General features: G+C 35.4%; 1 protein-coding gene across 1 annotated transcript in view; it reads right to left on the bottom strand.

Annotated features, from left to right (window-relative positions):
• The window catches only part of Dhc36C (Dynein heavy chain at 36C), a 1,350,914-nt gene that overhangs the window by 1,092,984 nt on the left and 231,461 nt on the right, over positions 1 to 26,469 (bottom strand). Inside the window, 1 exon segment of the mRNA XM_090395101.1 lies at positions 10,251 to 10,349. Within this exon segment, the coding sequence (XP_090251227.1) occupies positions 10,251 to 10,349 (99 nt within the window).

The raw sequence follows: 26,469 nt of genomic DNA on the forward strand, positions 1-26,469 counted from the left end.
CACACAGCTCATCATACCTTGCCTTAAACACATTCAAATTCCTTGCAGACACCACACTCTCAGACAAGGCATTCCAATCATTCACAACTCTACATGCAAAAAACCTGCTTCTCGCTCCCTTGTTCACATGCTCCTTATGCAGCTTTTAGGGAGGAACTCTTGTTTTCTCCTGATCTTCCACTATTTTGTGAAAAACTTCTTCAACATTGACCTGTAACAACCCCCCCCCCTTACCAACTTGTACGTCTCTAATATATCATCCCTCTCCCTATCCACTAGACTCTGTAAATTGCATCTTCTCAATTTTTCCTCATATTCAACATTCCAGAGATAAGAAACTACATTGTTTAATTGCCTCTGAACCTTTTCCAACATCTCTTCATCCTTTTGAAAACTAGATGATCAAATCTGTGCACAGTAGTCCATATGTGGTCTAATCAAGGGCTTATACAAGAGAACAAGAATTATTATTATAATTCCTGATACCTCCAAGGAGTCCGAAGACTCATCGCGGGAGGACACCTACAACTGTCTCAACCATTACACCAAACCTCTACTACGAATCATCTCCATCAACGCCATCTACTGCCCACCTCCACCACCACAACAACTAGTATTTTTTGTCTGTAAATTGCGTGTGTTCTGATGGGCCAATTTGTCTGTATGCGGGATGAAAAACCTGAGTTTCTGGGAGAAAAAACCCTGCTACCTCCATATGAAATCGGCTAACTCACCTTCTATTGAAATCGTCCAGATAAAGATTCCTCCCGTCGCGACGAGAATCGAACTTAGGCCTATTCCAATTGAAGGGCATAATGTACCATCGTTCTTCCAATTGCGCAAGTCAGTATCCTTGCATAATTCCCAGAATCCGTTGTGTTATCCTCACAAATTTGGCAATGTGTCCTCTAAAAGAGAAATAAGATCTCTTATTTCTTCCACCTCTGACAATATATTCCCACAAAGTGTAAATTCTATACCCCATTTTGCAACATTAAACTGGCATCCCCAATCCCATGCCCATTCACTTAATCTATTGAAGTCTTCTTGTAGGGCCAGAACATATGCTCTACTCCTCACAGTTCATTTGAACTATACATCATCTGCAAACAACTGAATAACCCCATCCTAATTTTCCCCAATATCATTAACATGCAGGTTAAATAGCGAATGTCCTAAAACAGACTCCTGAGACATACCACTAGTGATTTTCTTCTTCTGGGATATTGCTCCCCAATACACAACTTGCTGATAACTATCAGATAGCCAATCTCCAATCCAATGCACTAGTCTAATATCACCCTATGTGGTTCAATTTGACTATTAATTTATGTAGCAGTAATGTATCAAAAAGATTTGAAAAATCCAAGTATTCTACTGTGTATCCATCTTCTTTGTCCAATGAAGCCGTCACCTTATTGTAATAAATAAGTAATTACTACAACACGACCTCACCTTAGAAAATCCATGCTCTCTGTGAAACAAATACCACTGTTATCAACCCAATTCTGGATCTTCATTTTCACCAGCTTCTCCAACATTTTAACAACAACTGACAAACAGATAGGCCTATAATTTGATACTTGAGTTCTGTCACCTTCCTGATGAAGGGGCACAATCTTGCCTTCCTGCTACTCCTTTGCATTTGAATGCAGTTCATCACTCTTATACATTTCAATTCGTCCTCCAAACTCATTCCCCACATTAACAAACTGCATTCCTTTCTCTTCACACATTTCTGATAACATATCAATCACAATTTTCACTCTACACATTATTTCACCACTGTCATACCTGGGCAACACACTGACTACCTTTTCTATCACACTATTATCTTTTATCCTTCTCAACAACCTCCTGATATCCAATCTTATGTGTTCCTTGTTCACATCAAGTCACCACTAATTCCTTCTTCCCCCTTACTCCTCACATCCCACACTGCAATCACTCTATTCATTTTACCTCCAGGAAAACGAACCTTATGCATCTTCTCGTTTACCACACCTCTAATAACTGAATCCCCCCATAAAATGTCACTCGTGGATCTTTAGTTACTGTTTCATACCGACATCATTCATTTTTTTTTCACGGTTGAACTTTTGAGCTGAAGTGGTCATGGAAATGCTGTAGCCACTGAAGTTCTAACTGAGGTTATTGCTGCTTCCTGGTCTGGCTCTCAAGGATGTACTTTGTGCAGAAGGGGGCAGTCCTTTCCCTGAAATATGAGCGGCTCTACTTGGGGGTAGGGTTTTGCATGTCTCTGATTGGGGTCAACGCTGAATTAATGATCACTCAGGTCGCTCATTGTTGGGTGATCTGGCTGAAGTTATTGGAGAGGTAACCCCACATTTAAATAGGGAAACCAGTCTGGGTAGTGACCCTTCCCATAATGCATAGCATTATACATGTCTGTAAGGATATGTGCATTGCATTATGGAATATCAAGGCAATTGATGTGAAGTCATTAACCTCTATATACAGTAGCCCAGTCGTGAAGTTGCTTCATGCGCAAACTTTGTTTTTCTTATACTTGGATAAAGGATGAAACCAAGAATATAATTTCTTGACATCTTTAATTTATAGTATAACCAAGTGAAAAAACTTTCAAACAATATAGGAACTTTGGAGTTGCAGATGATGTCATTAACACAGATCATCAGATCTGTGGGGGGAAAAAATTGTCTAATATACTGATGTAAATACAAATCTGACAGAATATTTCTGGAATTTGCAACACTACAGCACTTGCCTAATTTAAACAAATGTGATTGCCCCACTCTACCAAAATTCTGGGGACTATTATCCTGATTACATCAGCTGAACAATCAAGATCCCTCACTGCACCAACAGGAGACACAAGTTAGTTCATGAATATTTAGGCATTTGCATGTGGTATTTGCGAAGACATAAGATGGAAATATCAAACAATGGAAATCTTAATCATCAACAAGTTATATCAAATCCTATGTATGAGAGATGTAGAACTATATTATTATTATCAATATTATTATTACATAACACCTCCAGGGAGTCCAAAGACTCATCGACAGTATCTTGTATATTTTTATTTTATATAGCAATTCCACATCATATGTGGGGCATGGTGTATACACACACACAAACACTCATATAACATACCTAAAACAACATATACAATGTAGAAAAAACAGGTGTGAGAGTAACAGATCCAATGATATATATATATATATATATATATATATATATATATATATATATATATATATATATATATATATATATATATATATATAACCGAGGTGGTTTGTTTTTGTTTCCAATTGGAAGGAGAGTGATTTATGAGTCTTGATCACAAAAGTGCTAAGCATGAAAATTTTTCAAATAAGAAGAGTACATGTGGAAGCCTACAATGATGATTATGAGAAACTTAGGGAGTAGTTTAAACACTGTACCAGACTTAATGTGTATATATATATGTCCATAATTACGTGGATTTGAAATGTACGTTGAAGTCAACATAACTTTTGGATATTCCATAAATAGTATGTGTATGAAGCATGTATTTTTGATTTATTTTATCCATGTGGCTGTTTGGGTGGCTAAAGTAGTGACATAGCATAAGGAAATGACAGAGAAGGATATTGGCATGGTAAATGATCCAATGGGATTTAAGGAATGGAAGCAATATCAGAATGCATATATAGGATCATGAGAATAAATCAAGTAAAATGAATAAATAGCATCATTAAGCAAGGAACAAACAAATAAAAAGAAGTGTGGTGTAAGGAAATGTAAATAGCACTCTCAAAGCAAAAGAAGAGTTATGAAAAACAAGCCAAGCAGGTCAAAAAAAATTCAAATGAATTATTTTTCTGTGTGGCAAATTAAAGAAAGAATGATTAGGAAGGATGATGTTATGAAATGCAACAATTACTTCTGACAGGAGCAGAAGAAATAGTTGAATTACTGAGTGAATACTTTGTGAAGATATATTCCAGATGGAGATAATGCAACAATTGTTGTACAAATAGAGGTAGATGAGCTGGATGTGCTTAGGATATTATAAAACCTCAATGTAAAGGTAGTTATTGCAGTTATAGTATTATATAATATTCCATATAATAGAAAATGCAAGAGAAAATTTGTTAAGAGAAAATACAAAACAGGCTATGCTTCTGACTGCTGGTAGAATTTCAAGGTAGTAGAAAGGACAAAAAAATAGTTCCATTAAAGAAAGGAAACTCCAAAATTGCAGCATCAAATTACAGAGTAGTCATTATCACAGGAATTATTGTTAAGGCTCCTAAGAATTAATTAAGGCAATTTTGTAGAAATCAGGATTGAGTACAACAAGATAAATGCTGAAATTAAACAAAAATATAATATATTACAAAGAACTAGGTGGCAAGAATTTTGCCACAACTTAAATCCAAACACTTCAGATACCAAACTTTGGAAACTGACTGCTAATTTACAAAGAGACCTACCAAAGGCAAGTGAGACTAAAACGCTAAAAGATCCAGATGGAAATATCAAAATTGGAGATAGGGAGATTGCAAATACCTTGGCCTTTCATTTTCAAAATATAAGCAAACCAGAAATGAATACCAGGAAAGACCATCAAATATCAAAACAGGCTCGACAGCAGAAAAATGCTGCCAACTTCCCAAAATATCAAAACAAACTATTCTGGGATTCATTTACAATCCCTGAATTGGGAGATGCCTTGGAGAGACTAGATATAAATAAATCATGTAGACCAGATAACATACAAGGAATTATGATCAAACATCTTCCTTCCCTAGCCCTAGATTGGCTACTTCGCCTATACAACAATAGCCTAAAACAAGGAAAAGTTCCGAAAGACTAGAAGACAGCCACAATCATACCAATCTTAAAGCCTAACAAACCGCAAGACCAACCAGGAAGTTAGAGGCCAATTTCACTGACTTCAATTCCAGGCAAATGAATGGAAAAAATGATACTCCAATTTGAATTACTATCTAAACAAAAATAGTATACTACCACATTTTCAGGCTGCCTTTAGAAGAAATCACTCAACAACTGATCAACTTTTCTACTTAACCCAGACAATTCAAGATAACTTCCAGACCAAACCTACCAAATCCACCATTGCAGCTTTTATAGATTTTAGCAATGTCTTTGACAAGGTGTGGAGGTAGAAACTCTTTTCCAAACTTTGTCATATTGGAATAGAAGGGAAAGTTCTTAACTGGATCTATGACTTTCTAAGAAATAGAACAATTCGAGTTAAAATAAATAATACATTTTCCAAGAAAGTGAAAATAAGACAGGGACTCCCTCAAGGTAGCATTTTGAGCCCACTCCTTTTTCCCATCTACTTAAATGGCTTAGATAAAAATATAAATAAAGAAACAAAGATAGCTTTGTTTGCTGATGATTTGGTACTATTCTCAGCTCACAACAACCTAGAAACAGCAGAAGGTCACTTAAACAGTCATTGAAAGTTTAGCTGCATACTTTGAAAACCAAAAAATCAAAATTAACCCTACTAAATCAAAAATCTGTGTTTTTACTATTAATAACCACCTCAGAAAGTAGAGACCAAACATTAAGCTAAACAGTCAACTAATTATATTTAATGAAAACACCAAATACCTTGGAGTTACTCTGGATCCATCGCTAAGCTTCAATAAACATATCAACAATGTTGCAGTCAGAGCAAAAAGAAGACTAAATATCATGAAAAGTATCTCAGGTAAAGAGTGTTGAGCCGATGCTAAAACCTTAAAAGTCACATATACCTCTATTATCCGTCCCATAATGGAATATGCTTTGCCTATCTGGATGCAAACATCACAAACCAGTTTAGCCAAGCTTATAAAAATTCAGAAAAATGCAGCTAAAATCATATGTGGACTAAGGAATACAACTCCTGGAAAAATAGCTGAATTTGAATCCAACCTTGTTCCTTTAAAAATTAGGTGGCAAGAAAATCTTACCAAATTTGTAGAAAAAAGAGCCAACCTTGCACATCATAGAACAAGTGAACTTTTTAAAAACTGAAAACCAACAAACAGAATAAAGAAAAAAATCAACAATGCATGAAATCATAGAAAATAAAATTCCCTTGGATTCCAAATAAAATAGCTGACTGCCCAGCATTTCCTCCAAATCAAGACAGGAAAAATATAGTTATCAACTCTGAAATAGGGAAACATGAGAAAAAAGCCTAGAAAACTCTGAAATCTTGAGATCATTAGCCCTTTCAAAAATAATGGAATATGGACCTGACTCAATAAAGATCTACACAGATGGCTTCAAAAATCCAAATGGCAATTCTGGGAGTGGTATACTCATCTATGGCTCTCATAATATAGAACTAAAAACAACTAACAGTATTGGATGCAACTCATACCATGCAGAATTAATAGCCATTAACACAGCACTGCAATATTTGGACAAACAAAACCCAAAGGAGTTTATATTTTTCACAGATTCCTTAGCAGCCCTTCAAGCTATTAAGAACTGCTACACTAGCCATCAAGAAATACTTAGAGACATAACAAAAAACATAAACAAACTACATAAGGATTCCGAAATAATCTTCCAATGGATCCCATCCCATGTGGGATTAAAGGGAAATGAAACTGCAGATGAAGTAGCAAAAATGGCCGCAACATCAAGTGATACCACATATTTCGATCTTTTTAAAACCACCCAAAAAGAAAACATAAAAAGAACAATTCTTCAGGACATGACTCACCATTGGTACTCAGCAGAAAATCCAGGAGCTACTATCAACTCCAAGTTTAATCGCAGTGCCACTACCATGATCTCTCGCTTCAAGACTGCCCACACAGGACCAATCAAGTTTAGCAATGGCATAAAAGTTTTCCCCGCCTGCAAAATCTGTAATATCGAGGAAGCATCACCAATGCATTTGCTAAACTGTATGAATATTTCCAAATGTGAACTCTATAACAACCCAAAAAAGGTGCTGTATAAAATACATGAACTTGACCTCTATGATCTGGTGTAATAATACCATGGGATAATAAAAAAATAAATAAAATAAAATAAATGATACTATACAGGTGGGAAGCAAGGTTTTATGAAAGGGGATCATAATTTAGTATTTACTCAGTTTATATAATAAGGTGAAAGATGTGACAGAAAAGGAAATTACTGGCTCACAGTAGTTGGTGTCATGGCAAGAGTAGCTGATAAGATAGACAAACAGACATAAATGAGTATCAATGGCACATAATCAAGGAGAAGGCATAATTTACATTATGCATATTGTTTAATTTGTACATTAATGATATCAGTAATGATATGAGAGGAAATATTGGAATATCTAGTTGCTTTCAGATGATACTAAACTGGACAGGTTAAACATTGATAAATATTGAATCAAACACTCCTTGATCACCTACCATTCACCATTAACATTCCCTCCCTTGCTGTTTTTCTCCTAAAAATCTGCTTTCTAAGCTTGCCATAATTACCTGCCGTGTACTTTCATATATATCCTTTCTTTAATGAAAATTAAATGAGTTTGGCAATGTACTAAGTCAAGAATGCACAATCACTCTCCCAACTGGAATCGAAGTGGATATCCTGGTTACACAAAAATTCTCTGATGTTATCCCTAGATCCATTACTTGAAACCATAAGACCCTTTTCATTACATGCTGTTTCAAGTAATTATCTCTTAGTAGGTATAAATTCCATTTCCCTCCCTCCTTATGATCATTCCTTCTTCTAATCTTTATCTTCATAGTTGTAGCCTACAATAACAATTACTCATCCTAAACACAATCTGATAATTTTCCAATATATCATACAGATCTTTTCTTGCATCTTCCCCACACCACACACGCACACAGCAGCAGCAGCAACTGGCAAACTGCAGTAAACTTCAGCATATTTAGTTATTCTCACACATACTTGCCTCAAAGGTGCCTACACACACACACACATGCTCACCCATCCATATGAATTTGCACTTCCACACTCAGTGAATATACTTTCTTCACACCTAACTCCAAATCCATTCAGATATAATCCATCAGCCTTATAAGTTTCTTGCATCTATCAATTTCAGCACACTCCTGCACACCCACATATTTACTCATTCGAAATCATGGTCCTCCTCCTCAACTCATCTATCATACCACAGTAGCAGATTTATAATCTTTACTATCTCTCATATTTCTTTTACACTTCTTCCAATAACTCTTTCATATCTTCTCTAGTACCATTAGGTAATGAAAAGTTGATTAATATTAATTAAGGCCAAAATTCATGAATAGGTGGATAGAAATATGATACTCTATTTGAAACCACATGGTACTGCAATGGACAGATATTTTATTATTATTATTATTATTATTATAACTTGACACCTCCAGGGAGTCCAAAGACTCATCAAAGGAGGGCACCTACTCTACAGCTCTACTACACCAATGCCATCTATCACCATTCGAATCCATCATTCATGGATTCAAACCCACAGCCTTTTGGCTGGAGAGCGGATATGCTAGCCTTGCCAGCAAAAAACTTGGCCAGCAAAAAACTTGGCCAGCAAAAAAATCAGAAAATGTTCCTATAGTCGGCAACTAGATTTGAACCCCAAATCTTTCTTCATACGGTTTTTCGTCAAGCACCATACAGTGCAAATGCCACTTCTGCTGAGCTACACAGGCTCTTCATATCTTCTCTAGTACAATTAGGTAATGAAAAGTTGATTAATTAAGGCCAAAATATTTCTTAATAATAATATCTGCACATCACCCACAATAAAATATTAGCTGAGTAGGATTAATAAAGCTGGACTTTGCAAACGCAAATGACAGAATACCACACTATTACATAAATTAGTACTAAGGAGTGGATATGAAGTTGTTGCTGTTGTCGAGTCCATTGAAGAACTTCTAGATATGACCATGGATCTGTAGAACTGCTTTAGCAACTTTGGTGGAGTAGAGCTTTTCTCTAGGGTTATTGTCAATTTTCTATAGAGCAGCAGCAATTGGTGAACAAGAATAAATATGGACAGGTGTTAGTTCAACTCCTGGACAGTTTTTGCATATTTCATAGCCCCTACTACTGTCTGGCTGAATTTTCATGCTTTTAAAATGTTCCATCCTTAGTCTGGTGATGATTGTGGTTATTTCTCTATTTTCATTAATTTCAATGATTTCATTCTTCTTCTTGATAGTTTGTTTTACCAATCTTATTTTAGCGACAGAGTTAGCATCAGTTAGCGAGAGTGGGTGTAATTTTTACCAGGTATCCCTTGCTTAATGAAGTTTTGCTTAGCGTGGGATTTGATTAACGAGCCGAAATTAATTGCAGCAATCACTTTATATATGCGGCAAGAGTTTTAATAACGCACCTTTAAATTTACCAAAATTCCACCAAATATGACATCATTGCTACAATACATGGACCTCATTACAACTTTCAAAGCCTATTTTCGTAAAATTACATTCTCAAAGGCAGTAGAAACAACAGAAGAAAATGCAATTACACTCCAAGAATTTTGGAAAAATTTTAACATTAAACACTCAATTGAAAACATTCATGACTCATGGGAGCTAGAAGACAAGCATCTTCTAGCTGCATGAGAGCTGTTTGAAAAACGTATTGCCAGAATGTGCTAATGACTTAGGTGGTTTTCAAAATCATGTAAACGACGTCATTGAAGAAATCGTTACAATTGGTGAAGACTTGGTTTTCATGCAGAAGATGTTAAAAAATTACTGGATTTTTTAACAATCACTGCATGTAATGGATATGGATCCAGATGTTAATCGAAAAATGCTTGTTTGCCAAGGTCTGGAGAGTCATTTTGCTTGTTATCGTAGAATTCATGCCAATAAGAAAAAACTAAAACTGCTCAAACGACTCTTGATAACTTCTTTTGATAAAAAAATTGCAGTAACTAATGTAGGTGCAAGCATTTATTAAACATTTACTTTGCATTCATTTTTTATTTTCCCTAAAAGAATGCCAATGCCATATAAAACGAATTATTAATACAGTAATCAATCATGAACGAATTGTAATTTTTACCATGGATTATTATATTTGATTAACACGATTTCGATTTACGCGGTAACATCGAGGGATTGATTAATAATGTTAATCAAGGGATACCTGTATATATAAAAAGACTCTATTGAGATGCAAGATGATGAAGATAAAATAATAATAATAATCAAGCATTAAAAGTTCATATAATATTTTAAAAAAATATATCTATTAAATGATTTACTTACTGCAAATAGAGGAAGATCATGTGTTAAGAACTTTGGAAGATTAACATCTTTAATGGAGCGTAATATAAGAATATCTTCACTTTCCTCTGGATATCTCAACTGTTAACACAAATGTTCACGTTAATCAGTGTCTTGAAGTAAATTGTGAAATGAAATGCTATTACATATTTGCTTAGCTACTTTAATAAATATTTTTTTCTTAATCTTTTATTCTTTGAGGATTTATTATTTTTTATTTTTTACTGTCTCTCTCATATGCTATGTTAAGAAAAACAATATCATATTTCACATACAAAATTCTCTTATTGTAATATAATAATAAAAAAATAGATAAACTGCATTTAACTACCTGAAGGAACAACATAGAGGGTGACTATGGCAATTAAACAAGGTGTGGATGAGATGACTGTGATGATCGGTACAAATAATCTCAGAGATAGTGTGAATCAAATAGCGAGAGATTTGAGGTTTATGTTTGAGCTCATATGGCAGAGTATTGCGAAAGGCAAGATAGTAAGTATGTTACCCAGATATGATAATGCAGAGTCGAAGAAAAGATTTTCAAAAATGAATGGCATGGTAGCAAGAATGTGGCAAAGGACAGGAATGGATTATGGGAATGCTTGGAGTGCATTTGAGGATAGAAGAGAGATGTATGCAAGATATGGACTGCATTTGGATCAGGAATAACTTGCATATCTGGAGTTCTTGCAAGTGAGAGTATTAGTGCAGGAAAACTAGAGTTGTCAGAGTGGATGGAAGCAGGGGTGGCCTCATATGAGAACAAACTCATAACAAGATGAGGAGTCAAATGGAGTCTGGAGGAAATAATAATAGGTATGCTGCCAATGCATTAATGTTTCTTTATAGAAATGCTAGGAGAATCAGGAATGAAGGAGATGAATTAGCGGCACTGATAGCCACAGTCAGGCCAAAGATTATTGGGATGAGTGAAATATGGTTAACAGAAGATGATACATTGCCAGGACTAGAACTAGAAGGGTACATCATATTTTGGCAGGATAGGGAGGACAAACAGTGGTGGAGTATTGCTTATTATAAGTGATGAACTGTGTCCTCTCAGAGTAGAGAATTTGGAGGTAAAAGGCACTAACAGTTTTGAGAGCATATATGAATTGGAGATAGGCAGAACAGGATATTTAGCAGAATGGTGCTATGGTCAGGGAACATAGAGGGTGAAAAGCAGAAGATGGTCAGGCAGCTTAGGTTTCACAAATGCAAAATGAGTGATCATTATGAGAGATTTTAACTACAGCAGTATGCACTGGGAAGAGGAAACAGCATGTAGTAATAGTGGTAAGGGAATGGAATTTCTGGAATTCTGAAGGATCTTCTGGAAGAAAACCACAGCGCTCCATCATAGTAAATTTAAAAAGGAACGACTGTATCTGGAAACTTCAGCAACACTCAGTAATCAATCTAATTTAAACAAATATACAGATGCATAAAACTTCAAAAATTTGGGAAAAAATAATAGTCAGAGATCCCAGTTTGCATTCTAGCCTGCCTATAAAGATTCATAGAGGGCACCCCCCCCCCACTAGATAGGACTTTATTTATTTCATGTGATGATATAGCGTTCTCCTTTATATGGGAGTTCATGGTACCATCTAGTCCCCCCAAATTTTATCTGGGCTCCGGAACTGGCATAGACTGACGAATCAGACCTATGGCTGGGTCAGTATTCCTGACTGTAGTCCGTGTGTGTCCTCAGACTGGTTTGCCTGCTTGCAGGATGAAAAACACTAGATAAACTGGCAGAAAAAACTCTGCTGTCCACGCCCAAGACCGGCTAACTTGGCTATGGCTGAGGAAGATTCTTGAGCTCCTCACGTCGTTGATGGGAATTGAACCTAGGACACTCCTTCCCCAGGCATATGGTTGGGAAGCGCAAAGCCACTAGGCTAACCGCACGGACATAGGACTTTAGAGTCACACAATAAGTATTGTGTTGTCTTGGTGTGTTTGCTACAAGTGTTATTTGTACTCCTTGAAGATATCTCAATGACTGAGATAAAATATTGGAAGCATTAAAATTAGTTTTTAATCCTTTCCTAGTGTTCCTCCTTTCCTACTCCATTAAACCTCCAACATGATGTCCTCCCAGCACTTAAGCCTTAACACACACACCTTATAGCTTTAGTTTCCCAAGTAAACAAGCAGTAAGCAAGGAACAGTACTGAAATGCTTCATTTGGCCAAGTGATGTAGTTAGAAAGAAACATAATGAAAAATTGGATAGCAACTGGATTCTATTTCAAAGCATTGCACCAGCATAGAGATATTGCTTTACCAGAAATGGTAAAGCAATATCTCACAGAGCAAAATGTCATAATACTTGAACATCCACCTTTCTTTCCTAATTTGGAAATAAGTGATTTTTACCTGTTCTCACCACTGAAAAGCTGTCTGAAATAACTATTTCTATTGATTACAATGATATCAGTTAGTTTGCTAGCAAGAGATGAGAGATTAGTGCGAGATCAAATGAAATGGCAGAAGTGTAATCAGCATCTGTATGATGCTAGGTAGTGAAAGTAACATTGCACAGTGTACATTGGTTTACATATAAGTGATCTGTTTTGTATATATTTCACAATTTCATTGATAGTTATATCTTTGTTTATGAACTGTGACTGAGAATGTTTTGTTATTGCTATATTTTCCACAATAACTCATATGAGGCCTTGATCAGGCATGATATGAGTTATTGTGCACAGATTTGGTCACCAGGTTTTCATGGTGATGAGGATATGTTAGGAAGAGTCCAGAGAAGATTCACAAAGGTGGTCAGTGGTCTTTGGAATGCAGAGTATGAGGAGAGGTTAAGTTAATGTAAACTGCAAAACCTCATGAATAGAAGGAGGAGGGGGAGGATGTGATTGAGACATAAGTTAGAGGTTGTTATCAGGGTAACATGGAAGAGAGGGTAGAACAAGAGGCCATCCCTAGAAACTGTATAAAGAGAGCATGAGCAGGGGAGTGAGAAGTAGGTTCTTTGCATGGAGAGTGGTTGGTGTGTGGAATGCATTGCCTGATGGTGTTATGAATATAGACACACTGAATTAGTTTAAGGCACAGTTGGATGAGCTTTGCGTGTGAGTGTGTGTGTGTCCCATAATGAGTCTCTAATTCCATGGAGGTTAGATGTTAAAAATAATAATGATAATAAATAGTATTATTCCTTGTTATTGTTCCAAATAATGGATTACAGGCAGCCAGTATTCCATTATTTGGGTGATTTCACATGAGGGATTTAATGCAATGTAGTGTGTGCACTTTACCAAGGGAGAATGGAATGTGGTACGAAAGCAAGGATCGAGAGAGAGAATGTCAAAAAATGTTTCATGAGCGAATGCCAGAAATGTAAGATGTGTTAGAGCTGGGAAATGAAGTAAAGGATGTTAATGATAAAAAGAGTAAAATTATACTCTTCTCATAGTACATTCTAGTGAACTATGAGGAGAGTACAAAAGAGGTGGTTGGAAGAAATGAGGAGGTAGTGTGTGAGAAAAATAAACTAAGTCATTGTAAAACAAAGGCATGAAAGGCAATGAAAAAAACAGTGCAACTGACAATAGATAGCATGAATACCAGTGAGAAAATACTTAAAAATACTTAAGATATAAAAGCAGAATTGATGAAGACGAGGCAGGAGATGAAGCAAATGTGGACAGAAATGAAATGAAATACGGATATGCCCAGGAGGCCCAAAGAGGCTGTAAAAAGTTCTGTCTTTTGTCTCTAGAAGGTTTCAGGACTATGTATAAAATAAATTAAAAATAAAAAATATATAAAACTGAAAAAAAAATAGAAAAAAAATCCTTAACCTACCCACGATACAAAATGTACTATAGATTTACAAATAACATTATGTGGATGGGAACAACATAAAAAAAAACAGCATGGAAAAATTGTGAAGAATGAAAGATGGTCAAGTGAACGAGGTAGCAAATGATAAGAAGGTGGCTCTGTATGGAGGTGCATGAGGTTTGTTTTCCTAGCGGAAGAATGAGCAGAGTAATTGAAGCACTGGATATGAGCAGTAAGTGAGGAAAAGAGTTGGCAGTGGTAGTAGGACCCAATAATTTGGTTGGTAATAAGAAGGATCTCAGGATGGATGGGTGTGGAGGGAGAGAAGCGAAAGATATCAGTGTGAAAAGAAATGTAGTCAGTCTTTTAATAAAAATAAAGAGCCAAAGGCTTCAAATCAGCGATGAAAAATTATACAAATTAAGTGGATATTAAATCCAACATTATAAGTGGAGGTTTCTGTGGTTTAGAAGTTCACATGGTATATTCTGGTAATTGGACCTCATTTTTTTAATAAGCTATATAAAACACAATGAATTAATAAAAGACCTGACAAGTTTTGTAAGTCGTTTGACTTACACCTTATCATTATTATTTTGGGCGACTCCAGGGAGTCCTTAGACTCATCAAGGGAGGCCCTAAATATCATGTCCACACAACTATACGACATTCTCACAGTATCTATCATACCTTGCCTTGAACTCGTTCACCGTAATAGCACCCACAACAGACTCTGGCAGCTTATTCCACTCATTTACCACTCTAAAAGTAAAGAACCGAGCTCTAACACCCCTGCTAACCACACTCTTGCCCAGCTTCCATAAGTGTCCCCTAGTTCTCTCACCACCAGTCCTGATCTCAAAAATATCCTCTGAATTAATCCTATAGAAATCCTTTTAGCAATTTGAGTGTCTCAATCATATCTCCCCTTTTCCGCCTATCAACTAGTTTCTGCAACCCACAAATCTTTAACCTGTTCTCATATGGTTCATTCCATAGACCTGCTATCATCTTAGTCACTCGTATGTGGATCGTCTCCACCTCCTCCCCATCAAGAAGGAACTGAGGTGACCAAATCTGGGCACAGTAGTCAAGATGAGGTCTTATCAAGGCTCGGTACAGAGGCACAATAACTTGCTTGTCTCTGCTCATCAAGGTATTTTTCAACAACCAAGTGAGTTGATGAGCTGATTTAGCTACTTTTGCAATGTGCCCCTTCCCCCAAACTTCATCTCCCTATCCCCCAACACTCCCAAGTCCCTGGCCTCATCAATCTCCTGGAGTACAGTTCCACAAAATAATAATGATAATAAATGGTATTGTTCCTGGCAGCCAGCATTCCATTATTTGGGTGATTTCACATGAGGGATTTAATGCAATGTAGGTGTGCACTTTACCAAGGGAGAATGGAATGTGGTATGAAAGCAATGATCGAGAAAGAGAGATCTTCAGGGGTAAAAGATAACTGAAAGTTAAAACAACAAAAAAGAGATTAATAGTTCATACTATACAGTTGTAGCCATCTGACTATTCATAAAATTAAAAATCACAATGCAGATTCAAAGCACTGCTGGGTTTAAAGAATGCTGGATGATGCCACGTTCTATTGTCCACGTTCATAATGTCTGAGGTCTGACTAGGTATATTTTTTACTAAAGCGGACCAAACTTGGTAGAGAATTAATCCTTGATTTTTATTGCATTGTGTTAGTATTTTAAGCATGTTTGCAGCTTCTTTAAATTTCCTTATGTAACAATTTTTTTTCTATGTACGACATGTTTGTATTCTGTCATAGTACATTGTGGCCGGTGGAAGTGGTATGGAAAGCTAGACCTGATTTTTGTTCTCTTCTGTTTTGTACATCCTTTTGGTGTTCGTTCATGTGAATTTCCTCAGATCTTCCTGTCTGTCCTATGTAGCAGATGCTGCAAGAACAATACATTTTGTAAACACATGGTTTTTTTTAAAGGATGGTGAGGAGGTTTCGGAGGATGTAAAAATCTCAAAATTTTTTCCAGCGGTAGAAAGGCTACTTTGATGTTATATTTGTTAAGTAATTTAGCCATCTTGTCTGTAACATTTTTGATATATGAAAGCATGATAGCGTTTTTGAAATCTTGTTTCTGAGAGATGCTTGTAGGAGGTGTGTGGAGGATTTTTTTGATAGTCTTGGTTTCATAACCATTCTTTTGAAAGATCTGTGTTAGATATTCTATTCTTCGTTTCTCTGTTTTTCTGTGCTGGAAATGTTATACGCTCTGTCCCTTAGGATTTCTATTATACCTATTTTTTTGCAAAGGGTGGTGGTGTGAGGCCACATTAAGAAATCTTCCTGTGTTGGTGGGTTTTTCTCAAAGTTTATTATCCTTTTCATTGACTTCTAATAGAATGTGTAGAAAAGGCAGTTTTCTAAGTTCTTCTTGTTGTAAATTTTATATTATTATGCAAATTATTTAGGTAATCTTTGAAAGCAATGAGTTCATCTGTTGTTCCTGGACATATGATGAATATATCATTGACATAGTGTAGCCATATTTTTGGTTTTTGATGATAATTGTTTCAAGCATTATTTTCAAAGTTTTTCCTAAATAGGTTAGCTAAAGCCAGAGAGAGAGGGAAGACCCCATTGCTAATCCTTCTTTTTTGTTACCCAAATTTGTCTAGAAGCATGAAAAATGTATTATTTATACATTTTTTTAAAGATCTACGATGTCTGGAGGAAAAAGGTCTTCTAGGAGATTCACAGTTTCGTTTCTTGGAACATTTGTAAATAGGCTGATAACATCCAAACTTGCTAATATGTCTGAAGGTCCAATATAAATATCTTTTACTTTTTCAATAAAATGTGTACTGTTCTTGATGAAAGAAGATATTTTTCCTGTATAAGGTAAAATCATTTTGGTGAGATGTTTTGCTAAATTAGAGGCCAGAGAGTCTCTACCATCTACTATTGGTCTTAAGGGAATACCTATCTTATGAATTTTTGGTACACCATAAATTCTTGGAACTAATGGGTGTTTTGAATGTAGAGTTCTTTTGAGTTCTTCAGTCCAATTTGATTAGATCATTGGTTTTATTGTGAGCATGCCAAGTGGGATCTCTGTCTAAAGGTTTATAGTTATTAGAATCTTCAAGAAGAGTTTTCATTTTATTATTATAATCTTCAGAGTTCAAAACTACTGCATTCCCTTTATCTTCTTTGATTATAACGATATTTTTGTCTGATTTTAATTCTTTGAGGGAAGTGTATTCTGTGTAAGGAAGATTCCTTTGAGGTAATTTACTTTGCAATAGTAATGCTGTGGTTTGTATGCAGATGAGATCTGATGTATTACCAGGTAAATTTCTTATTCCTTTTTCTATTTGAGCCATTACGTCAATTTTTGGGATGAAACGTGGCGTTAAGCCAAAATTATAACCTTTTAGGAGTAGATTATTTTCTTCTCTTGATAGGATTTGATTCTCTTGATTTTCTTCTCTTCCTTACACAGAATACACTTCCCTCAAAGAATTAAAATCAGACAAAAATATCGTTATAATCAAAGCAGATAAAGGGAATGCAACAGTAGTTTTGAACTCTGAAGATTATAATAATAAAATGAAAACTCTTCTTGAAGATTCTAATATCTATAAACCTTTAGACAGAGATTCCACTTGGTGCGCTTACAATAAAACTAATGATCTAATGAAAAAGATACCTAATTGGACTGAAGAACTCAAAAGAACTCTACATTCAAAACACCCATTAGTTCCAAGAGTTTATGGTGTACCAAAAATTCATAAGATAAGTATTCCCTTAAGACCAATAGTAGATGATAGAGACTCTCCGACCTCTAATTTAGCAAAACATCTCATCAAAACGATTTTACCTCATACAGGAAAAGCATCTTCTTTCATCAAGAACAGTACACATTTTATTGAAAAAGAAAAAGATATTTTTTTAAGGATACTTGTGACATAAAGACTGAATAATATATGCACATAAACACAAGAAAGATATTTAATTAACCAAATATTTCAGTCTGGAAATAGCAGACCATCTTCAGTGGCACTACAAGACCAGTTTAAAAAAAAAAAAAAAATACAAGGTAGAATACTAACAATATATCATTTAATTCTTTCTTTTAAGGTTACACGGTGATCAGCACTCATATTTGTAAATTTAGGGACACAAAAACACACATGTTGAACAGATTATTTTATTAATTACTAATAAAATAAAACTTGACGTTTCGACCTCTGTATCGAGGTCATCATCGGAAGAATACAAGTGTATAAGGAACCAAGCTACATGCTCATGCCCTGCATAACGGTAAACTAAATCTATGTAGTTAATTAATCCTTTTCCCTAGCCTGACCTCTAGTGATAAAAAATAAATAAATAAATAAAATAAAATTTAAAAAAATAATAATAATAAATAAATAAATACAACTGCAATAAACTGCTAAAGTCCTCATGTATTAATATTCTTCTGGATAGTTCTGATTGTTATAATATGATTTCTTTCAGTTGCTGTTGAATGTTACAAACACCTCACCAGGTTGTCTTCTTGTAGTGGGATTTTTCTATGGCTAGTTTACACAGGTTGTAGATGGGTCCTCCACATTCTTGAAATGGTTAGACCATCACTTTTGTTGAGATTTGGGTTGTGTTTGAGCATTTCACATGACTCTTTAAATTTTCTCTCAAACCAGGTTTTGGTGCGGTGTATGGACTTGGTATTTTTCCAATCAATTCTGTGGTATGTTTGGAGTGCGTGGTCAGAAAGGCCGGTTTTTTCCAAAATGGAGGTATTTAATGTGTCGTTTGTGTTCGTCTTGTCTGATTGGGATAGTTTGCCCTGTTTACCCTATGTATGGTATGTTACATGTGCATTGTATTTTGTATACCCCTAGGTAGGCTAAGTGTGGAAGAGGATCTTTAGAAGAACTGAGTAGGTGTCTTAACTGATTTGGGGGTTTAAAGGTGGTTTTAATGTTGTATTTGCATAGTGTTCTATTTTTTCAGAAATGCCTCTAACATAAGGAATGGCAATAGCATTCCTGAAATCTTTTTTGTTCTTACTGGTATCTTTATGGAGGATCTTGTGAATAGTTTTTTTACTGTATCCATTTTTTATAAATGTTTGGTTGATGATCTTGTATTCCTGGTTTAGAGCCTGTTCAAAAACTAGGTGTCATAAGGGTGCTTATGACACCTAGTTTTTGTGTTGGGTGGTGGTGGTAAGAATTTTTGTGTATGTATTGGGCTGTGTGTGTAGGTTTGTGGTAAACTGAGATGGAGAGACAACCAGAGGAAAGACATGTGGCAAGTGTGTCTAGGAAAGGAAGAGAGTTGTTTTTTTTCCATTTCAATGGTGAATTGGATACGTTTGTGTTATTTGTTTAGGTGGCTAAGGAATGTATTTAGAGCTTCGTGGCTGCGGGACCAAATTGCGAAAATATCGTCGACATATCTGAGCCAAATTTTGGGCTTTAGACATGCTGTCTCTAGAGCACGTTGCTCAAAGTCTTCCATATAAAAGTTAGCTATTGAGGGAGAAAGTGGTGAGCCCATGGCTGTACCTTCTTTTTGAAGGTAAAAATTGTTTTGCCACACAAAATATCCGGAGCGGAGTACGTGGGCAAAGAGGGCCGTGATGTCGTGTGGAAATATGTTCTGTAGGAGCAAGATAGTGTCACTGATTGGGACACTGGTGAAAAGGGAAGTTATGTCAAAGCTGACTAATAAATCTTGGTCATTGAGTGTAATGTTTTTAATTTTATTAATGAAATGTTCTGTATTTTTTATGTAGGAAGGGGACTGACCTACCAATTCCTTGGGTGTGGCTACTAATTTTTTGACTAAGTGATAATTTGGGCTGTCAATTCCTTTAACAATCAGACATATAGGTGTGCCTGGTCTGTGTATTTTTGGCAGGTCATAAATTCTGGGCACACGGGCATAATAAGGTATTCATTTTTTTGTTGTCTTAGGGCCATGTGTGGATGGATTAGATTAATTCAGTTGTTTTCTTTTTGTTACATTTCGTGGGGTTGTAGTTTACCATTTGGTACATGTTGTGGTCCGATATTAAATGGTTCATTTTTTCAATGTATGTCACATGGTCTAAAAGGACAATGGCATTGCCTTTATCTGCTTTCGTGATTATAATGTCTTGGTTATTTTTTAAGGAATTAAGGGCTAGATTTTCGGTGTTGTTTAAGTTGGTGCTTAGTTTTTTGTTTGAATTTAGTATACATGATGTTTCCATTCATATTTTATCAGCCAAAATGGTGGGGAGGGATTTTATTAGTAATTAATAAAATAAGCTGTTCAACACATGTTTTTGTGTCCCTAAATTTACAAATATGAATATATCATTTAAAAATAGAACAAGTTGCATGATGTTATATCACTAAGTATTAAAGGGAATATTTTTAAGCAGAGACATGATTGAAATAAAGATATCAATTAATAATATTAAATAACATAAAATTAATATGAATTAATGAGTTATCCTGATTAGACTTTCCCAGATTTTTGATATAGATATACAGTCATTCCGATTCAGGTTAGGACGATGGAGTAAGGCCTCTATGCTTTCTTTGAATAAATGTTCAAATTTATAATGGGATCTATGTAAGAGGCAAGTTTTTGACCAAAGGATATTGTGGTTAGTTTCAATCCCATGCTGAACCAAGTCCAGCATGGGATTGAACCAAATGCTGAATGGAGGATTGATGTTCTTGGATTCTTTTTTTCAAGAGAACGTCCAGTTTGTCCAAAATAGGAGAGATCACAGTTGCAGGGAATTTGATAAACTCCAGGAAGAGATATAGTTGAGCGTTTGTCTTTAGGAGAAGGAAAAGGGGAAGATAATTTGTTAATAGGTGAATACGTAGCTGTTAACTCATATTTCTTTAGAATTCTTGCGATAGGTTCTGAAATCCAGGAGATGTAATTAATTGGAACTCGACGTATTGAATCTTCGTTGTTTTGTGGTGGATTATATCAGCCTTGTCAAAAAACAGGAATCATAAAATGTCTAATCAGAAGAGCCAAAACTAATTGTTCTACTTCTAATTTTCTACAGAAAGAACTTTCTACTATCCAACAACACATGAAACTCAATGGCTTTTCTGAAAAGAGTACTCAACATCTTCTCCATTCTTATAATCCACCACAAAACAACGAAGATTCAATACGTCGAGTTCCAATTCCTTACATCTCCTGGATTTCAGAACTTATTGCAAGGATTCTGAAGAAATATGAGTTAACAGCTACATATTCACCTATTAACAAATGATCTTCCCATTTTCCTTCTCCTAAAGACAAATGCTCAATTATATCTCTTCCTGGAGTTTATCAAATTCCCTGCAACTGTGATCGCTCCTATTTTGGACAAACTGGACGTTCTCTTGAAAAAAGAATCCAAGAATATCAATCCTCCATTCGTCACAACAAACCTGAAAAATATGGATTTGGCTCAGCACAGGATTGAAACTAACCACAACATCCTTTGGTCAAAAACTCGCCTCTTACATAGATCCCATTATAAATATGAACGTTTATTCAAAGAAAGCGTAGAGACCTTACTCCATCGTCCTAACCTGAATCGGAATGACTGTATATCTATATCAAAAATCTGGGAAAGTCTAATCAGGATAACTCATTATTTCATATTAGTTTTATGTTATTTAATATTATTAATTAATATCTTTATTTCAATCATGTCTCTGCTTAAAAATATTCCCTTTAATACTTAGTGATATAACATCATGCAGCTTGTTCTATTTTTAAATGACATATTGTTCCATATAGTATTCCACCTTGTATTTTTTTTTTAATTTATTTTTTTTAAACTGTTTTTGTAGTGTAAACTGAAGATGGTCTGCTATTTTCAGACCAAAATATTTGGTTAATTAAATATCTTTCTTGTGTTTACGTGTATATTATTCAAAAGATATTTATATTGGACCTTTAGACATATTAGCAAGTTTGGATGTTATCAGCCTATTTACAAATGTTCCAAGAAACGAAACTATGAATCTCCTAGAAGACCTTTTTCCTCCAGACATCGTAGATCTTTAAAAAATTGTATAAATAATACATTTTTCATGTTTCTAGACAAATTTGGGTAACAAAAAAGAAGGATTAGCAATGGGTTCTTCCTTCTCTCTCTGGCTTTAGCTAACCTATTTAGGAAAAACTTTGAAAATAATGCTTGAAACAATTATCATCAAAAACCAAAAATATGGCTACACTATGTCAATGATATATTCATCATATGTCCAGGAACAACAGATGAACTCATTGCTTTCTAAGATTACCTAAATAATTTCCATAATAATATAAAATTTACTTTAGAACAAGAAGAACTAAGAAAACTGCCTTTTCTAGCCATTCTGTTAGAAGTCAATGAAAAGGATAATAAACTTTCTTTCTCAATATATAGAAAACCCACCAACGCAGGAAGATTTCTTAATGCAGCCTCATAACGCACCCTTCGCAAAAAATAGGTCTAATAAAAACCTTAAGGTACAGAGTGTATAACATTTCCAGCACAGAAAAACAGAGAAATGAAGAATTAGAATATCTAACACAGATCTTTCAAAAGAATGGTTATTGAACCAAGACTATCAAAAAAATCCTCCACACACTTCCTACAAGCATCTCTCAGAAACATGATTTCAAAAACGCTATCACGCTTCTATATATCAAAAATGTTACAGACAAGATGGCTAAATTACTTAACAAATATAACATCAAAGTAGACTTTCTGCCGCTGGAAAAAATTTTGAGATTTCTACATCCCCCCGAAACCTCATCATCCTTTAAAAAAACAGGTGTTTACAAAATTAATGTTCTTGAGGCATCTGCTACATAGGACAGACAGGAAGATCTGGGGAAATTTGCATGAACGAACACCAAAAGGATGTACAAAACAGAAGAGAACAAAAATCAGGTCTAGTTTTCCATACCACTTCCACTGGCCACAATGTACTATGGCAGAATACAAACATGTCGTACATAGAAAAAAAAATTGTTACATAAAGAAATTTAAAGAAGCTGCAGACATGCTTAAAATACTAACACAATGCAATAAAAATCAAGGATTAATTCTCCACCAAGTTTGGTCAGCTTTAATAAAAAATATACCTCAGTCAGACCTCAGACATTATGAATGTGAACAACAGAACATGGCATCATCCCGCATTCTTTAAATCCAGCAGGGCTTTGAATCTGCATTGTGATTTTTAATTTTATGAATAGTCAGATGGCTACAACTGTATAGTATGAACTATTAATCTCTTTTTTGTTGTTTTAACTTTCAGTTACCTTTTACCCATGAAGATGTAAGTCAAACGACTTACGAAACTTGTTGGGTCTTTTATTAATTCATTGTGTTTTATATAGCTTATTAAAAAAAATGTGGTCCAATTACCAGAATATACCATGTGAAATCCAACATTATTTCGAAAAATGTTGGATTTAATCCATTTAATTTGTATAATTTTGCATCGCCGATTTGAAGTCTTTGGCTCTTTATTTTTAGTAAATACTTTATGCACCAACTGGGAGTTCACTTAAGAAAAATACACCTCTCCGATGCTTCAAGTGTCTTAGTACTGAAAGTTTTTTGCTCTCTTAGGTTTCTGCCTGATCCCCGATGAAAACCAATGAGTTTGAAACAGCTGTAGGGTCAGTGAAACCTTATCAAAATAGTATGGCAGAGGGCATATTCCCGTAAGCTCTCTCTGGTTAAATTTTACACGAAACTTCCATAGTTTCTGTAGTTGGCTCTGGAATAAAGTTGGATTTAATATCCACTTAATTTGTAGTCAGTCTATTGGCCAGGTGTGAGTTGAGGTAGAGATCAAAGTTCATGAATGGTTATGCTAGTGAAGTTTTGTGAGGATAAAGGAGTGTATTTTGTGAATGTGTGAAATGAATTTAAAGAGTGGATGAAATTGTATAAGAGAGAACACCTGCATTTAAATGGATTTGGTGTGAGTCAATTGGATACACTGCTGCAGAAAGGGAGTGTAATGATTGCAGTAAGCAGAAAATCTAAAGCAAGGGATAATGTGGAAGAGTAAGAAAGCAGTGTAAGAGAGTTTCTGAATGGAGAACTAAGTGGCAAGAATAAAGGGAATAACAGAGAAGGAAACATAGAGAGAAACAAAGACAGTCAGAACTGCATGGGAAGTGTGGATGCTGGATATCGAAGTGGATGCATGGGTTGACAAGAACAGATTGAGATGGCCAAGTATGTGAGGTGAACATTTAAGTCTGAGAAGGGGTATATAATTGGTGATGGAGAGAGGAATGGCTGGAGTGGAGATATGGAGGAGTCACATTTGAGAAGTTGTGCTGGTGGGACTTATTATAGAACCAGAAATTAGATGTAATGTTTATTTATGAATACCATAATTATCCATAATAAAGATGATAAAACTGTTGCATTGAGTTCATTTGGCCAAAAACTGTTGGAAGAAATGAGGCATGTTGAGTAAGGATGATATACTGACAGGAATAAAGATGGAAGAATACAATGTTTTGTGAAGATAAACAAGACAGAAAGGGTGGAGAAGTGTTGTTTGTGATAACAGAAGAGTTATGCTCATGTGAAGTAGAGATGCAAGGAGCAAATAATGGCAGGGGTTTTGAGACATTTAAGTGTAATGAAGAGACAAACAGGGTGGCGGGATAAAATATTTAGTTTGGTGTTGTTATAGGCCTTGTAATCTGGAAGGCTGAGAGAAGGAAATGTATGGCAAATTAGTCAAATCATTATAGGTGATTTTAATAATGGTAATATGTAGATTGGAATAAAGAGACAGCACCTGGAAACAGAAAAATTAGTTTCTTGAGTATGTCAAATACAACTACTTTAGACATAATATAACTAAGGGCATTAAGGTTCTAAGATCTTGGATTGATTATATCATCAGAGGATGTTATTATAAATTAGGTACCAAATCTTCCTCCACTTGGTGAAAGTGACCATGAAGTGATTACTTAGGTGGTGGGAAGTCATTATAAGGATTTCTGTGAGAACGAGAAACTATAAGGCTTATGATTATGATAAACTCAGGAGACAGCTTTCAACTATATCATGGAATGAGGAAATAGATGGAAAAGAGATCACTGCTGCTTGGGTCCTGCTCAGGAACCATCTAGCAGAGGCAAGGTCTGAAAATATTCCAAAGGTTAAATAAGGTAAGTGTTAAGTGGATGAATTGAGAAGGATGATGCATGCAATTCAGAAGAAGAAGAATGCATTATGGAGGCAGCACAAGATGAGTGGTAAATAAGCAGTTGAATGCAGTGCAGAGAGTAGGCAAGAAAGATGACTTGCTTGGTAAGAGTAGCAAAAATGGAGCATGTACAACAGTTAGGAACTGAGTTAGCAAAAAAAAAAAAAAAAAACTGAATTTCAATACATAGTTAGTACAAGAAAGAATGATACAAAAGGATGACATCATCAGTGAAAATGGCAGAATGATAACCACTGAGGATGGTATAGTTATATGTTAAATGAGCAGTCCATAAATTTCATTCTCATGAATGTTATACAAGCCACTGAATGGTGAGTGAGCAGAAGGTATATACAGAATTGAGTAAACTAGATGTTAAAAAAGATGTCGTATGACAAAATATACAGAATATCACCATGTGCCAGGGTAGTATAGTAGTTTAGTGTGTTGGATTTAAAGACTGGCTGTCTGATAGTATTAGTAAGTTGAGTATTGGGGGGGGGGGGGGGGTAATATCCCAGAAATGAGATGCAGGGTTTAAGATTGATGAGGATTTCTCAGAGGAGGTAGTGGAGGATATGAGGAATCTGGAGGTGATGGTGGTAAAGAACCCAAATTTCAGGGACATTTTGCTAAATCTGTGATTGGGGCACAGCAGATTATCACAGTGACACAGTGATGCAGAGGACACTGATGTGTAGCACTAAGAATGTTACAATTCCATTGAATAAAGCTTTGATCAGACTGAATATGAATTGCTGTGTACAGATTTGGTCTCATTTATTTCAAAAGGTTGAAGATATGCTGAAAATGGTCCAGAGATGATTGACTAAGGTGGTTTCTGGAATGTTGATTCCAGAATATGTGAAAAGATTGAGGGAATGCTATTTGTAGAGCTTTGTGAAAAGGAGGAAGAAGAAAAGGGAACTTTTATGATTGAGACATAAAAGTTGTAAAGGGTTATTGTTCGATTAATATAGAAGTTTCTTAAAGAATGGATAGAGACAAGAGTAGAACAAGAGACCATCCATGGAAGCTGTATATGGAAAGAGTGCGCAGAAAGGTGAGGTAAAGAGGAGGTATTCTGCAGGTAGACGATTGCAATGCACTGGCTGAGAGTATGGTAATCACTATGATCATGA

This window comes from Typopeltis vanoorti, chromosome 7, assembly GCF_054136105.1.
Source record: "Typopeltis vanoorti isolate ZY-2024b chromosome 7, IOZ_Tvanoo_1.0, whole genome shotgun sequence".
Taxonomy (NCBI): Eukaryota; Metazoa; Arthropoda; class Arachnida; order Uropygi; family Thelyphonidae; genus Typopeltis; species Typopeltis vanoorti.